The sequence below is a fragment of the Protomyctophum bolini genome, assembly GCF_963924005.1.
Source record: "Protomyctophum bolini genome assembly, chromosome: 10".
In the NCBI taxonomy this organism is placed as follows: domain Eukaryota; kingdom Metazoa; phylum Chordata; class Actinopteri; order Myctophiformes; family Myctophidae; genus Protomyctophum; species Protomyctophum bolini.
This window is the reverse complement of record NC_137871.1, coordinates 45,936,095-45,953,567: the sequence shown is the minus strand read 5'-3', so window position 1 is coordinate 45,953,567 and position 17,473 is coordinate 45,936,095. Positions and strand designations below refer to the sequence as shown.

The following is a 17,473-nucleotide window of genomic DNA, read 5'->3' as shown; positions in this document are numbered from 1 at the left end:
CCGCCCCACGTCCGAAACGGTCGAGAAATGACAGAGTTACCGTGTGGGGGTCCCCTATTGAGTTGTGCTTGAAATGTACTGTAATTCTGCAAAATGTTAACACATATTTCAATCATTCAATAAAAGGTTGTGACCATGGCTTTTCTCTTCGCAGATGAGTATAAGTCTGGGACCGAGGCTACTTCCTTCCTGGACTACAATTCCCATAATGCTTTGGTGCGCTGCTTCTCCTTGTGGATAGGGGGGGTGAGACAACATGTAGTCCAGGAAGTAAAGTGAGCCCAGTGTCTATGACATCAGAGACACTGGCCCAGTGTCTATGACATCAGAGACACTGGGCCAGTGTCTCTGACATCAGAGACACTGGGCCAGTGTCTATGACATCAGAGACACTGGGCCAGTGTCTATGACATCAGAGACACTGGCCCAGTGTCTATGACATCAGAGACACTGGGCCAGTGTCTATGACATCAGAGACACTGGGCCAGTGTCTATGACATCAGAGACACTGGGCTCACTGCTACATTGTAAAACATCTAAAACCACAGGTTACACATAAAGACCCTCAGGAAAGTGTTCTAAATCTTCTAAACGTCATTAACATGTATGTATTTGCAAAAAGGGTGAAGTTTCCCTTTAAGCCTGTAGAATCAAACCATTCGTTTTATTTATTTTTACTATTTAATTATACTCGAAACCAGTACATTTTGTATTAAACGAAGAAAAAACATATTTTGAAAACAAAGCAATACTGCCTCATCAGAGTTGGTGTTGTAACTTTATAATATTAGTTTATTACAATTACTTGCATGAGAAGGAGAGAGGTGGTGGAGTTAGCTGCTTTATAGCACAGTTTGAGAGGGGGAGAGGTGGTGGAGTTAGCTGCTTTATAGCACAGTTTGAGAGGGGGAGAGGTGGTGGAGTTAGCTGCTTTATAGCACAGTTTGAGAGGGAGAGAGGTGGTGGAGTTAGCTGCTTTATAGCAGAGTTTTAGAGGTGGTTGAGTTAGCTGCTTTATAGCAGACAGTTTGAGAGGGGGAGAGGTGGTGGAGTTAGCTGCTTTATAGCAGACAGTTTGAGAGGGGGAGAGGTGGTGGAGTTAGCTGCTTTATAGCAGACCGTTTGAGGGTCCAGTGGAGTTAAGAGGTTTTGTCCAAAGCACTTTTTACTACTTTCCATTGGTTCAATATCACTTTAACCCACACACAGACGTAAAGGCTGTTCAATAGCTCTGATTGGAGTTGGGTGGTTTTCTCCCAACAGCAACAAAATTAAATTATACTATATTAATACATATAAAATAATAATAATATATAAATAAATTATACTGTATTAGGCCAAATAAATATACTGCAGTTTTCTTTTTATGTTTTTTCCTTTTTTTTGTTGACAGAATCAAATGTCTTCACCACCACCAGGATCCTAGATGGTTTAACCCTTCACCACCAGGATGTCTTCACCACCACCAGGATCCTAGATGGTTTAACCCTTCACCACCAGGATGTCTTCACCACCACCAGGATCCTAGATGGTTTAACCCTTCACCACCAGGATCCTGGATGGTTTGATTCTAGAGGCTTAATTCATATACATATTTTTGGAAATCTCGATATGGATATATTAAAAAAAAAGATAATGCTGTCTGGAAGCAGATGAAAGCAGAAAACGCCACTGCTATATGCCTATAGGGCCACGCACGCACGCACGCACGCACGCACGCACGCACACACACACACACACACACACACACACACACACACACACACACACACACACACACACACACACACACACACACACACACACACACACACACACACACACACACACACACACACACACACACACACACACACACACCAGTTCCTCTGTGCTACAGAATGTTCAGAACAGCCCTTAACGGTTCACCTCTCAACGGTCCCATTCCTCAAAGGGGTTCCCTGACAACGGTCCCATTCCTCAAAGGGGTTCCCTGACAACGGTCCCATTCCTCAAAGGGGTTCCCTGACAACGGTCCCATTCCTCAAAGGGGTTCCCTGACAACGGTCCCATTCCACAAAGGGGTTCCCTGACAACGGTCCCATTGCTCAGAGGTTGCCTTTATCCATTCCTATAGGCCGGGGGTTCCAAACGGACCCCAAACGTTGCCAGGCGTCTGTCTATGGGGTCCTACTGTCTATGGGACCCTACTGTCTATGGGACCCTACTGTCTTGGCGAAAAGTGGGCGGAGGAACGTCGCTAAAAAAACCCTCTTTTGGACGACATCGTCCGGCGACAGCCAATCGAATTCACGTGTTGCTTTGTTTACCCTCCACGCGGAACCATATACCAAAGCAATTTGGTTCCTATATATAGTTCCACTTCGGGGTGGCGGAAGACCAAGACATTTACGGCACTCGTGTTACACGGGGGTCCAGAGACCCCCAGTGGGGGTCCAGAGACCCCCAGTGGGGGTCCAGAGACCAGGGACCCTTCAAAGCAGGAACGCCCCCGGGCCAGTGGTTCCCAAAGTGTGGTCCGTGGGGTCCGGGGACCCCCCCCGGGGACCTCTGGGGGGTCCGTGGACCCCCCCGTGGACCCCTCAGGGGACCTCTGGGGGTCCCGTTGACATGAAAAGGTTTGGGAAACACTCTGAGAACCCGTTTCCACCTGTCGGGAACTGGTTCAGTTCAGAACCAGTTTTTAGTCCATGAGCCAAAGCTCCAAAATTGGAACGTTAATTATGAAATGAGTGGCAAAACCACACCTATATTAGATTGTTTATATTATTATTTGTAAAACAATAAATCATTGTCTTCGTGTAAGTAATAAACTGGAAAGTTTCATGGTGATAACAATCTAATATAGGTATAGTTTAATCTACTCAATTAACATTCCAATGTTGGAGATCTGGCTCATGGACTAAGAACCAGTTTGGAGCTCTGGCTCATGGACTAAGAACCAGTTTGGAGCTCTGGCTCATGGACTAAGAACCAGTTTGGAGCTCTGGCTCATGGACTAAGAACCAGTTTGGAGGTCTGGCTCATGGACTAAGAACCAGTGTGGAGCTCTGGCTCATGGACTAAGAACCAGTGTGGAGCTCTGGCTCATGGACTAAGAACCAGTTTGGAGCTCTGGCTCATGGACTAAGAACCAGTGTGGAGCTCTGGCTCATGGACTAAGAACCAGTTTGGAGCTCTGGCTCATGGACTAAGAACCAGTTTGGAGATCTGGCTCATGGACTAAGAACCAGTGTGGAGCTCTGGCTCATGGACTAAGAACCAGTTTGGAGCTCTGGCTCATGGACTAAGAACCAGTGTGGAGCTCTGGCTCATGGACAAAGAACCAGTTTGGAGCTCTGGCTCATGGACTAAGAACCAGTGTGGAGCTCTGCCTCATGGTCTAGGAACCACAAAGAACTGGACCAGTTCCCTCCCGGTGGAAAAGGGCCCTGAGAGCTGTGAGAGCTGCTGTCGTAACAGAACCTCTGCTGTCGTAACAGAACCTCTGCTGTCGTAACAGCGTGTACGCTAACGGAACAGCGTTTACGCTAACGGAACAGCGTTTACGCTAACGGAGACGTGAAGTCCACATAAAACCCGCTCCCACATAACCAGGAAAAAAACGCTTCCAAAATGTGCCGGAACGGATTCCTGGTTCCTCAGCGTCTGAATCCGGTTCCCTTGGTTTCCAAAATCCCAACTCTGGTTCTGTGTCGTCGTCATCGCTGCCGTTAAAGGGGCATACCACTCATTTTCAACATTGGACTGTCATTAATATACCTTAGAGTTGTTGTGTGGAAATAATAATAGAAAACCCCTCCCCTTTCTGCTTAGCCTATAGCTGGAGGTCTAGAACTTGGGGGTCATGTGATCAGTGACATCACGTGACCGGTGCCAGTCGCCTTATTAAGCTACTCTGCCGACCCGGGGAGAGCCGCCAACTGAGCTCATGCTTCGTCCTTAGCGTTCCTCGACGTTCCGTAGCATTCTCCTCGCCACTAACAGTTAACCGTTAGCATCCGTTAGCCTTCCTTAGCATTGGTTAGCGTTCCTTAGCCTTCCTTAGCATTCGTTAGCGTTCCTTAGCCTTCCTTAGGCTTCCTTAGCCTTTCTTAGCCTTCCTTATCCTTCATTAGCCTTCATTTCTTAGCGCTCTCATCGTCACTAACAGATATAACCCCTAAACATACCGTAACGTTCCTTAACGTTCGTTAGCTTTCCTCAGCATTACCTTTAGCGCTGTCATCGTCACCAAACGGTTAGAAATGCAGGGGAACTTGTCCGGGAGGCGTGGCCTGATGATGCTGCTGATGCTGCGTGGTGTCTACTGAGCGCGTGCGGAACAGCTGCGTGAGCGCGAACACCGAGGAGATGAGCACGGTGCATCGTTTGGCGAGCAGCCGCACGCCTTCGCCCTCGCCCTGCGTCCCCCCTGCCCCTCCCCCCGCCCCTCCCCTGCCCGTCCCGGCCGTCTCCACGGCGCCCACGAAGTCGCGGTACAACCCCACGATCTCCTTCATCTTGTCCAGGGCCTCCATGGCCTCCTCTAGGTCCTCAGCTCCTCCCCCGTGGCACGCCTGGCAGCCTGTAGGGGGCGCAGTGGAGGAAAGTCATTAGGTGAATATTAACGTTAACGTATCTCTACAGGTGTTTAGGAGGTATATATTAACGTTAACGTACCTCTACAGGTGTTTAGGAGGTAAATATTAACGTTAATAACGTTAATATAAATATTAACGTACCTCTGCAGGTGTTTAGGAGGTAAATATTAACGTTAATAACGTTAATATAAATATTATCGTACCTCTACAGGTGTAAATATTAACGTTATCGTACCTCTACAGGCGTTTAGGAGGTAGATATTATCGTACCTCTGCAGGCGTTGGAGGTCCCGAGGCAGGCGGCTGAAAGCTGCACCAGAGCGCTGAAGGAGTTGGACAGCGAGCGGAGAGCCTCGTCGGGCGCCCAGCCCACGCGCGTGGCGCGCTGGCAGCCGGACGCCAGGCGCCGCGCCTCCGTCTGCAGCAGGGTGCGCTCCGCCTCCGTCATGCCGCTGGCCGCGGGGTTCGAACCGTTGGAACAACAACAACAACCCGTGGAGGCGGTAGAGCTCGTCGCCATGCCGCCGCCGCCGACGACTTCCCTGAAGTCGCCGTTGTTCTTGTTGTTGTGGCCACGCTGCAGCTCACAGCTTCCTGTTGGGGGTTGGAACAGGAGGTAGACACACACGCCGTTACCGCCATGGTTTTCCTCGACTAAAACAAGGTCTATTAACCCATTTTGACCTGGCAACGATTCTACAAATGTCAGATTTCTGAAAAACCCTATGTTTCTGTCAGTCGTTCTCACTGTCTGTTTCTGTCAGTCGTTCTCACAGGGTTAAAACCCTATGTTTCTGTCAGTCGTTCTCACTGTCTGTTTCTGTCAGTCGTTCTCAAACATTTTCAAGTCAAGGACCCCCAAGATTTTTTTTGTAATTGGCCGCCAACCCCCATCTGAAAATATGTTGTTCCAGGGACCCCCCAGAAGCAAAGATTTAGTTAAAAACACGATTTTTCAAAAATAGCTGATCTATGGACAGAGTCACAGCTAGTCTCAATGCTACAACATTAATTCAGCACCATGGACAGAGTCACAGCTAGTCTCAATGCTACAACATGCCTTCAGCACCATGGACAGAGTCACAGCTAGTCTCAATGCTACACAACATGACTTCAGCACCATGGACAGGGTCACAGCTAGTCTCAATGCCCACAACATTACTTCAGCACCATGGACAGAGTCACAGCTAGTCTCAATGCTACAACATTAATTCAGCACCATGGACAGAGTCACAGCTAGTCTCAATGCTACAACATTAATTCAGCACCATGGACAGAGTCACAGCTAGTCTCAATGTTACAACATTAATTCAGCACCATGGACAGAGTCACAGCTAGTCTCAATGCTACAACATTAATTCAGCACCATGGACAGAGTCACAGCTAGTCTCAATGCTACAACATTAATTCAGCACCATGGACAGAGTCACAGCTAGTCTCAATGCTACAACATGAATTCAGCACCATGGACAGAGTCACAGCTAGTCTCAATGCTACAACATGAAGTCAGAACCATGGACAGAGTCACAGCTAGTCTCAATACTACAACATGACTTCAGCACCATGGACAGAGTCACAGCTAGTCTCAATGCTACAACATTAATTCAGCACCATGGACAGAGTCACAGCTAGTCTCAATGCTACAACATGACTTCAGCACCATGGACAGAGTCACAGCTAGTCTCAATGCTACAACATTAATTCAGCACCATAGACAGAGTCACAGCTAGTCTCAATGCTACAACATGACTTCAGCACCATGGACAGAGTCACAGCTAGTCTCAATGCTACAACATTAATTCAGCACCATGGACAGAGACACAGCTAGTCTCAATGCTACAACATTAATTCAGAACCATGGACAGAGATCTGGTCTGGTCCTACCTGTGTGGGTGTGGTTGGAGTCTGGTCCTACCTGTGTGGGTGTGGTTGGAGTCTGGTCCTACCTGTGTGGGTGTGGTTGGGGTCTGGTCCTACCTGTGTGGGTGTGGTTGGGGTCTGGTCCTTCCTGTGTGGTTGTGGTTTGGGTCTGGGGTCTCCAGGGGGTGTGGTTGGGGTCTGGTCCTACCTGTGTGGTTGTGGTTGGGGTCTGGTCCTACCTGTGTGGGTGTGGTTTGGGTCTGGGGTCTCCAGTAGGGTCCTACCTGTGTGGTTGTGGTTGTGGTCTGGTCCTACCTGTGTGGCTGTGGTTTGGGTCTGGGGTCTCCAGTAGGGTCCTACCTGTGTGGGTGTGGTTGGGGTCTGGTCCTACCTGTGTGGGTGTGGTTGGGGTCTGGTCCTACCTGTGTGGTTGTGGTTGGGGTGTGGTCCTACCTGTGTGGTTGTGGTTTGGGTCTGGGGTCTCGAGTAGGGTGTGGTTGGGGTCTGGTCCTACCTGTGTGGGTGTGGTTGGGGTGTGGTCCTACCTGTGTGGTTGTGGTTTGGGTCTGGGGTCTGGTCCTACCTGTGTGGGTGTGGTTGGGGTGTGGTCCTACCTGTGTGGGTGTGGTTGGGGTCTGGTCCTACCTGTGTGGGTGTGGTTGGGGTCTGGTCCTACCTGTGTGGTTGTGGTTGGGGTCTGGTCCTACCTGTGTGGGTGTGGTTGGGGTCTGGTCCTACCTGTGTGGGTGTGGTTGGGGTGTGGTCCTACCTGTGTGGGTGTGGTTGTGGTGTGGTCCTACCTGTGTGGTTGTGGTTGGGGTCTGGTCCTACCTGTGTGGGTGTGGTTGGGGTCTGGTCCTACCTGTGTGGTTGTGGTTGGGGTCTCCAGGGGGTGTGGTTGGGGTCTGGTCCTACCTGTGTGGTTGTGGTTTGGGTCTGGGGTCTCCAGCGGGTTGCTCCCCCCTCCCCTCTCCAGAACGGCGGCCAGCTGATCGATGTCGTGTCTCAGCGAGGCGAAGCCGCCCTTCAGCGCGCCGTAGCGCTTGTTGCTCAGCGAGTGAAGACCGGCGCCCCCCGCAGGCGACACGGGGCGGGACGCCGACGACGCCACCAGCGGGCTGAGCTCCGTGGAGGCGGGGCTTAGGGCCGAGAGGGGGCGCGGCGTGTCGCGCAGCAGCGACAGGATGTTGGGGTTGGTGGCGGTGGTCGGGGGAGGCGGGGGGGCAGAGGAGGGGGAGGAGCCTAGGGGCTTGGGGGGCGCGGCCCCTCCCCGCGCGGCCGTGGTGCGGCGGGAGAACTCGTAGACGGTGAGGTCGTCGTCGAAGCCGACGCCCTCCTCCTCGGCCCCGCCCCCCTCGCCGCTGAAGCAGTTGGCGTAGACGGTTCGGCAGCCGCACGCCTGGAAGGAGTGGAAATACTGTTACGATACTGTTACAGTTACAATACTGTTACAGTCACAATACTGTCACAATAACAGACCTCTGAGACGTGTAGCTCAGTAGACGTAAGAGTAAAAGTAACTTAAAAATACGGGGAAGCAGCTTTTTGCTTCTACGGGCCGTCGGCATGGAACAAGCTCCCACTGTACCTTCGACAGGCAGCCTCTGTAGACATTTTTAAAGCTCAGCTCAAGACCCACTTCTACAACATTGCTTTTAATTGATCTTTTATTTTTTTCACTGTATTGCATTACTGCTTGTTTTTTAATGTCGTTGCCTTGCTTTTTCTTTATTTTCTCCATTTTTCTGTAAAGCACTTTGAGCTGCATTTCATGTCATGAGAGGTGCTATACAAATAAAGTTTTATTATTATTATTTATTATTATTATTACCTGCTGCTGCGGGGGCGTGCTCTCCGTGTCTCCGCCCCCTACGGTGGACACGCCCCCCAGGCCCACCGCCGAGTGAGGCCGCGACTGAGGCTGCTCCGACGACACCACCACGGTTCCCCCTGCTGGCCTCTCCTTGAAGTTCAGGTTGGTGTGGGAGGAGCCCTGCGCAGCGCGCTGCGCCCCATTGGTTCCCCGCGAGCTGGCGTGCTGCCACGAGTTCACCTAAGATAAGGGAACATGTTACGACTAAGATAAGAGAATACGGCAGCACACCTAAACCTAACTTTAACCCTCTCCCAACCCTTAATCCAGTCGTTTTAACGCACCCCTCACCAACCTTAATCCGGTCGTCTTAACGCACCCCTCACCAACCTTAATCCGGTCGTCTTAACGCACCCCTCACCAACCTTAATCCGGTCGTTTTAACGCACCCCTCACCAACCTTAATCTGGTCGTTTTAACGCACCCCTCACCAACCTTAATCCGGTCGTTTTAACGCACCCCTCACCAACCTTAATCTGGTCGTTTTAACGCACCCCTCACCAGCCTTAATCCGGTCGTTTTAACGCACCCCTCACCAACCTTAATCCGGTCGTTTTAACGCACCCCTCACCAACCTTAATCCGGTCGTTTTAACGCACCCCTCACCAACCTTAATCTGGTCGTTTTAACGCACCCCTCACCAACCTTAATCTGGTCGTTTTAACGCACCCCTCACCAACCTTAATCCGGTCGTTTTAACGCACCCCTCACCAGCCTTAATCCGGTCGTTTTAACGCACCCCTCACCAACCTTATGTCTAGCGGCCAATGACTAGTTTAAACTAAGTATGCGCCCCGTCATTTTACAATTGGTTGCGTGCTGACAATAGCTACAAACTCAGAAGAAAATAGCTACAGAAATATAGCTACAAGCTCACAACGCGTCGCAGTTGTGAGCTTGTAGATGGGTTATTTTCAGCACTTATAAATATATATTTATATGAATCACCTCCTGATATATTTATTCATTCATCACATATAGTTATTAATTATCACCTCCTGATATATTTATTCATTCATCACATATAGTTATTAATTAGTATCACCTCCTGATATATTTATAGTTATTAATTATCACCTCCTGATATATTTATTCATTCATCACATATAGTTATTAATATATTCACCTGATATATTTATTCATTCATCACATATAGTTATTAATTATCATCACCTCCTGATATATTTATAGTTATTAATATATTCACCTCCTGATATATTTATAGTTATTAATATATTCACCTCCTGATATATTTATAGTTATTAATATATTCACCTCCTGATATATTTATAGTTATTAATATATTCACCTCCTGATATATTTATAGTTATTAATATATTCACCTCCTGATATATTTATAGTTATTAATATATTCACCTCCTGATATATTTATAGTTATTAATATATTCACCTCCTGATATATTTATAGTTATTAATTAGTATCACCTCCTGATATATTTATAGTTATTAATATATTCACCTCCTGATATATTTATAGTTATTAATTATCACCTCCTGATATATTTATAGTTATTAATATATTCACCTCCTGATATATTTATAGTTATTAATTATCACCTCCTGATATATTTATAGTTATTAATATATTCACCTCCTGATATATTTATAGTTATTAATATATTCACCTCCTGATATATTTATAGTTATTAATATATTCACCTCCTGATATATTTATAGTTATTAATTAGTATCACCTCCTGATATATTTATAGTTATTAATATATTCACCTCCTGATATATTTATAGTTATTAATATATTCACCTCCTGATATATTTATAGTTATTAATATATTCACCTCCTGATATATTTAGTTATTAATTATCACCTCCTGATATATTTATAGTTATTAATTATCATCACCTCCTGATATATTTATAGTTATTAATATATTCACCTCCTGATATATTTATAGTTATTAATATATTCACCTCCTGATATATTTATAGTTATTAATTAGTATCACCTCCTGATATATTTATAGTTATTAATATATTCACCTCCTGATATATTTATAGTTATTAATATATTCACCTCCTGATATATTTATAGTTATTAATATATTCACCTCCTGATATATTTATAGTTATTAATATATTCACCTCCTGATATATTTATAGTTATTAATATATTCACCTCCTGATATATTTAGTTATTAATATATTCACCTCCTGATATATTTATAGTTATTAATTATCACCTCCTGATATATTTATAGTTATTAATATATTCACCTCCTGATATATTTATAGTTATTAATATATTCACCTCCTGATATATTTATAGTTATTAATTATCACCTCCTGATATATTTATAGTTATTAATATATTCACCTCCTGATTTATTTATAGTTATTAATATATTCACCTCCTGATTTATTTATAGTTATTAATATATTCACCTCCTGATATATTTATAGTTATTAATATATTCACCTCCTGATATATTTATAGTTATTAATTATCACCTCCTGATATATTTATAGTTATTAATATATTCACCTCCTGATATATTTATAGTTATTAATATATTCACCTCCTGATATATTTATAGTTATTAATTATCACCTCCTGATATATTTATAGTTATTAATATATTCACCTCCTGATATATTTATAGTTATTAATTATCACCTCCTGATATATTCATAGTTATTAATATATTCACCTCCTGATATATTTATAGTTATTAATATATTCACCTCCTGATATATTTATAGTTATTAATATATTCACCTCCTGATATATTTATAGTTATTAATTATCACCTCCTGATATATTTATAGTTATTAATATATTCACCTCCTGATATATTTATAGTTATTAATATATTCACCTCCTGATATATTTATAGTTATTAATATATTCACCTCCTGATATATTTATAGTTATTAATTATCACCTCCTGATATATTTATAGTTATTAATTATCACCTCCTGATATATTTATAGTTATTAATTAGTATCACCTCCTGATATATTTATAGTTATTAATATATTCACCTCCTGATATATTTATAGTTATTAATATATTCACCTCCTGATATATTTATAGTTATTAATTATCACCTCCTGATATATTTATAGTTATTAATATATTCACCTCCTGATATATTTATAGTTATTAATATATTCACCTCCTGATATATTTATAGTTATTAATATATTCACCTCCTGATATATTTATAGTTATTAATTATCACCTCCTGATATATTTATAGTTATTAATTATCACCTCCTGATATATTTATAGTTATTAATTATCACCTCCTGATATATTTATAGTTATTAATATATTCACCTCCTGATATATTTATAGTTATTAATATATTCACCTCCTGATATATTTATAGTTATTAATATATTCACCTCCTGATATATTTATAGTTATTAATATATTCACCTCCTGATATATTTATAGTTATTAATTATCACCTCCTGATTTATTTATAGTTATTAATTATCACCTCCTGATATATTTATAGTTATTAATATATTCACCTCCTGATATATTTATAGTTATTAATATATTCACCTCCTGATATATTTATAGTTATTAATATATTCACCTCCTGATATATTTATAGTTATTAATATATTCACCTCCTGATATATTTATAGTTATTAATATATTCACCTCCTGATATATTTATAGTTATTAATATATTCACCTCCTGATATATTTAGTTATTAATTATCACCTCCTGATATATTTATAGTTATTAATTATCACCTCCTGATATATTTATAGTTATTAATATATTCACCTCCTGATATATTTATAGTTATTAATATATTCACCTCCTGATATATTTATAGTTATTAATATATTCACCTCCTGATATATTTATAGTTATTAATATATTCACCTCCTGATATATTTATAGTTATTAATATATTCACCTCCTGATATATTTATAGTTATTAATATATTCACCTCCTGATATATTTATAGTTATTAATATATTCACCTCCTGATATATTTATAGTTATTAATATATTCACCTCCTGATATATTTATAGTTATTAATATATTCACCTCCTGATATATTTATAGTTATTAATTAGTATCACCTCCTGATATATTTATAGTTATTAATATATTCACCTCCTGATATATTTATAGTTATTAATATATTCACCTCCTGATATATTTATAGTTATTAATATATTCACCTCCTGATATATTTATAGTTATTAATATATTCACCTCCTGATATATTTATAGTTATTAATATATTCACCTCCTGATATATTTATAGTTATTAATATATTCACCTCCTGATATATTTATAGTTATTAATATATTCACCTCCTGATATATTTATAGTTATTAATATATTCACCTCCTGATATATTTATAGTTATTAATATATTCACCTCCTGAGCCTCTTTGATGGTCGCTATGACGACCGCCGCGCCCTCGTCCTCGTCCGGAAGCTCTCTCTCTCTGACGTCGTGGGTCTTGCTGAGGTCGGACGCCCCGCTCTCTCTCTCTCTGTTGAGGTCGGACGCCCCGCTCAGTCCGCTGGCCACCGACAGGCCGGAGCCGAAGCCCGACGTGACGGAGCAGCTGGACGGGTAGTCCAGGGTGCCCAGGATCTCCTGTTGATTATTGATTATTGATTACCTTATCCATCAATAGGATCTCCTGTTGATTATTGATTACCTTATCCATCAATAGGATCTCCTGTTGATTATTGATTACCTTATCCATCAATAGGATCTCCTGTTGATTATTGATTACCTTATCCATCAATAGGATCTCCTGTTGATTATTGATAATGGAGTCCAGACCCATGCAGTTTAATTGCGAACGCAGTGAGCACTTACTATGAGACCTAGCAGATCATGTCTGTCCCGCTATCCAAATATGGAGTGTGTTGCATCAGCAATCACTCAGCTCCATATATGGGCACAAAAGGGGCCAGGTCCACTCAGCTCCATATATGGGCACAAAAGGGGCCAGGTCCACATATACAGTAACAGCGGGACAGACACACAGACAGACAGACATGATCTGCAGGGTCTCAGCTGCGTTCGCTTCCCGCGTTTGCGCGTCTTACTGGTAATATACAGTCACAACAGAATGCACACTGCTGCAGAAACAGACTGATCTACAAGCTCTCAACGCCTAGCGAACGGAGCTGCAGAAACAGGCAGGACGCAGTGCCTTGAGAGCTTGTAGATCTGGCTTTTTTTTGCGACCTGCAGTGAGCTGTTCTCACTTTACTTTTATGACACGAATACATCGTCAATCGGCGATTTTTGGTCAGACGATGGGCGGTTGAAAGAAATTGGCATATCGCCCAACCTTAGTACCAGGTGATGTACCAGGTGATGTACCTGTAGGGTTGGGATTCGGAACCGGGTCCATTTCAGACCAGGTTCCGACATTGCGGATCCGGAGCCGGTTCCATCGTTTTCGTATTAACGGTTCCCCAAACGGTTCTCATCAGTCGTCATTTAGCTCCGCTGTGTCTGTGCAATGTGCATGCATGCAAGCAGAGCCTGTGGTGACGTCACCCCACCTACATGAGTGAGTGGGGTCGGGGAGGATACGCCCACTGTTCTGTGCATTCAGCGACCGCCGCGGAGCGAGTGGGACAGTATGTCGAAGAGATCTCCAAAGTGTAGTTAACAGAGAGGGAAATGACTCTGAGGCTGAGCACGCAAAGTGGAATAAATGCGATGCTATAGTTCCCTGCAAAGGTTGTTGCAACTTGTAGGCTACCAGACCAGTTGCACCACGTCCACGAGGAAACATCTCAAAATCAATATGTCTACACGAGTCCACAACTCACGAGAATAATCTACAGTAGGCACATCGCGTTTGAGAGCCATGCGGAAAGCCGTGCCTGCACTCCCCGCAGCTCCACCACAGCCGGCGGGGGACGAGGATGATGCAAGGCTCGTTCACTTTCCCCAGGATAGTAACGTAATAGAAAATAAAAACTACTAAACTTCTACAGAGCTTTTCATTAGGCGTGTTGTACAACTGTTGTTAATGGTGTTAATTTAGACCGCCAATGACTCGACGTCCTTCTGTCTGATATTATATGAATCACGTTAAATATAGCCAAATCAATTTGTCTGCACTTATTTTTTACAACTTATAAGCAACTCAACTGCTTTTGATTTGTCTCTAAATTAATCGCGTGACTGTTGAGCCCAGCGTTTAGGTGCATATACCTCCATAGATTGATTACTTTATAAACAGTTTGCAGAAAAAAGCACAGGAACGTAGCCTACAGTTCAGGGTCTTAGGTCTGCTAAGAGGATTTTATAATCCAAGAAAGCACTATTTGTTTCCATTAGGGTAAGGGGTCCTTCATATTAAATTAATCTGAACATTAAAGACAACATTTGTCACCACAACAATATCATTATTGCAATGAGTATGTACTGTATATTTAATATACAGTACAAATTGCAATATACAGTACAAATTGCAACAATGATATTGTTGTGGTGGCTAGCTGGTGGTGGTGAAATTAAAATAATAGTGCCACCTCATAATTGTAAAGAGCATTTTCAACAATTGAATTAATGAATTTGTGTTTATTATGTACTTGGTTAGGTTAGTTATAATATAAGCATAATCTATGTCAGAAAAAAATGGGAAAAAATAATATTAGGATCCGTTAAGGGAACCGTTAGGAACCGGAACCGTTAAGAGGGATCCGGGAAGGATTCGGAACCGTAAAAATCCTAACGAATCCCAACCCTAGTGTGAGCGTGTCATGTACCAGGTGATGTACCTGTGAGCGTGTCATGTACCAGGTGATGTACCATGTGATGTACCAGGTGATGTACCTGTGAGCGTGTCATGTACCAGGTGATGTACCATGTGATGTACCAGGTGATGTACCTGTGAGCGTGTCATGTACCAGGTGATGTACCATGTGATGTACCAGGTGATGTACCTGTGAGCGTGTCATGTACCAGGTGATGTACCATGTGATGTACCAGGTGATGTACCTGTGAGCGTGTCATGTACCAGGTGATGTACCATGTGATGTACCATGTGATGTACCAGGTGATGTACCTGTGAGCGTGTCATGTACCAGGTGATGTACCATGTGATGTACCAGGTGATGTACCAGGAGATGTACCTGTGAGCGTGTCATGTACCAGGTGATGTACCTGTGAGCGTGTCATGTACCAGGAGATGTACCTGTGAGCGTGTCATGTACCAGGTGATGTACCATGTGATGTACCAGGTGATGTACCAGGAGATGTACCTGTGAGCGTGTCATGTACCAGGAGATGTACCTGTGAGCGTGTCATGTACCAGGGCAGGGCCTGGATGCGTCCGCGCAGGGCCGAGGCGGGCAGCCGCCCCCCCGCCAGGCTGGAGGCGCTGCTGGTGGTCCTCAGGTCCGAGCCGGACCCGCCCCCCCCGGAGCCCCCCCCCTCCAGCCCTCTGGAGGTGGAGCCGGAGGTCAGCGAGGTGGTCAGGCTGAGCGGGGGAGGGGAGGCGTCCTGGTTCTTATTGGGCGACAGACTCTCGTGGCTCAGCGAGACCCTCCGGGAGGCCGGCTGGACGCCGCCGTTCCGACTGGCCCACGGGTGGAGGAGGCCGTTGGGCGGGCTCAGGCCCTCCTTGAAGACGCCGTCCTGGAAGGGACAAAATGATTTAACACTCTGAGCGCCATAGACGGAGATCTCCGTCCTATCTCGTCGCTCAGGAGGGAGATTAATGAAAAGGACGGAACTTTATTGATATCAAAACCGATCGCGTCTCTCCACAGGCTGGGAGCGTCGGTTGGGCATCATTCGATGTCATTCCCCCCCCCCCCCCCCCCCCATTTTATAGGATGAGATCGAAAATATTAAAACGTGAACAACTCTTGATCTAAATCAATCCCGTCCAATCCTAACCAAAGGTCATGAGTCAGACGGCCCCCCGCGGTCCCGACGCTGTAGTCGCGTTAGAATTAATCATCCCTCCCGTTGTTGTCGATCGCCTCGGGGGTGTTCTGGCTACATCTAGCTACTTCTAGCTACATCCAAGATGGCGCCTGGTACGTCGCTAAATGTGCTCCGAAATGATTCTCCGTTCATTTTCCTCAGACATTTAAAGAAAAGTATTTATTTAAAGACCTTTTAAGCGTCGTACAAAAAGCCAACCCCAGTTGTGACAAATCATGACAACAAACACAATCTTTTGGGCCGAACAAATAATTCGACAAAATAAAAAGAAACGGCAGGTTTTACAACACTTTTTACAACACTAGTTGATTTTCTTCTTTGTAATCATTTGTTTGGATCTACATGAAGCTCATTTATATCGTCACGGCGACGCGAGGACGTACCTTGAAGAAGCCGTGGAGCGTGTCTCCGCTGGGCGACGCCAGCGGGGAGCTGGCGGGGAGCGACAGAGGATGGAGGAGGCTGGAGGTGGCACTGGTGCTCCCCAACGCTGGTCTGGGAGGAGGAGGAGGAGGAGGAGGAGGGAGGGTCAGGCCCAGAGCCGTGCCCGAGCCGGAGCGAGGAATGGAGGGCAGAGACGGAGCTACGACGCTGGCTCTGGTCTCCTCCTGACCCACCGCTGACCGGGAGGGTCTGACCTCCTGACCTCCTGAGCGGGAGGGTCTGACCTCCTGACCTCCTGACCGGGAGGCTCTGACCTGTAGGGGCCGCGGAGAGGAGACCCCGTTGGTCACCGCCGTCGCCTCGTCCGCCATCTTGTCAGCGAGGAGTAGGAGGTCGGCGTTGTGGTTGTTGTTCGCCACTCTGGGTCCGTTGTCCTGCTTTTTGGGGCCGTTTTCTACCGTCCTGCTCTTCTTCTCCTGGGGGTGGGGGGCCGTGGGGTGGGGGGGGGTGGGGGGCGGCGGCCTGCTGGCTGCGTCTCACGGCGGTGATGAGCGGCGAGGCCAGAGGAGGAAGTCCTCCCGACGTCACAGACTTCACCTCCATGGTGTCGGGTTCCATCTCCAGGAGGTCGGAGCCCGAGGGAACGTCGCCGTTGCAGTGGGCGTACGACCTGGGGGGGGTCCGCTGGGGCGGAGGGGGGGTGACCTTCCTCTGGGGAGACCCGCCGGGCGGAGGGGGAGGGGGGATGACCTTCCTCTGGGGAGACCCCCCGGGCGGAGGGGGAGGGGGGATGACCTTCCTCTGGGGAGACCCCCCGGG

General features: G+C 45.1%; 1 protein-coding gene and 1 long non-coding RNA gene across 2 annotated transcripts in view; one reads left to right on the top strand and one right to left on the bottom strand.

Annotated features, from left to right (window-relative positions):
* Positions 1-17,473, top strand: part of LOC308323011 — a 411,264-nt gene that overhangs the window by 328,653 nt on the left and 65,138 nt on the right. The gene's annotated exons all lie outside the window — the stretch shown is intronic.
* frmpd1b (FERM and PDZ domain containing 1b) overlaps positions 4,242-17,473 on the bottom strand; it is a gene marked incomplete at its 3' end in the record, with an annotated part of 43,745 nt that continues 30,513 nt past the window's right edge. The window contains exons 20-27 of the mRNA XM_080774407.1: positions 17,195-17,326; positions 16,654-17,130; positions 15,611-15,955; positions 12,716-12,940; positions 8,275-8,496; positions 7,359-7,842; positions 4,854-5,177; positions 4,242-4,567 (exon numbers count right to left, since the gene is read on the bottom strand). Of these exons, the coding sequence (XP_080630533.1) occupies positions 4,242-4,567; positions 4,854-5,177; positions 7,359-7,842; positions 8,275-8,496; positions 12,716-12,940; positions 15,611-15,955; positions 16,654-17,130; positions 17,195-17,326 (2,535 nt within the window). The remainder of the gene's footprint in view (positions 4,568-4,853; positions 5,178-7,358; positions 7,843-8,274; positions 8,497-12,715; positions 12,941-15,610; positions 15,956-16,653; positions 17,131-17,194; positions 17,327-17,473) is intronic.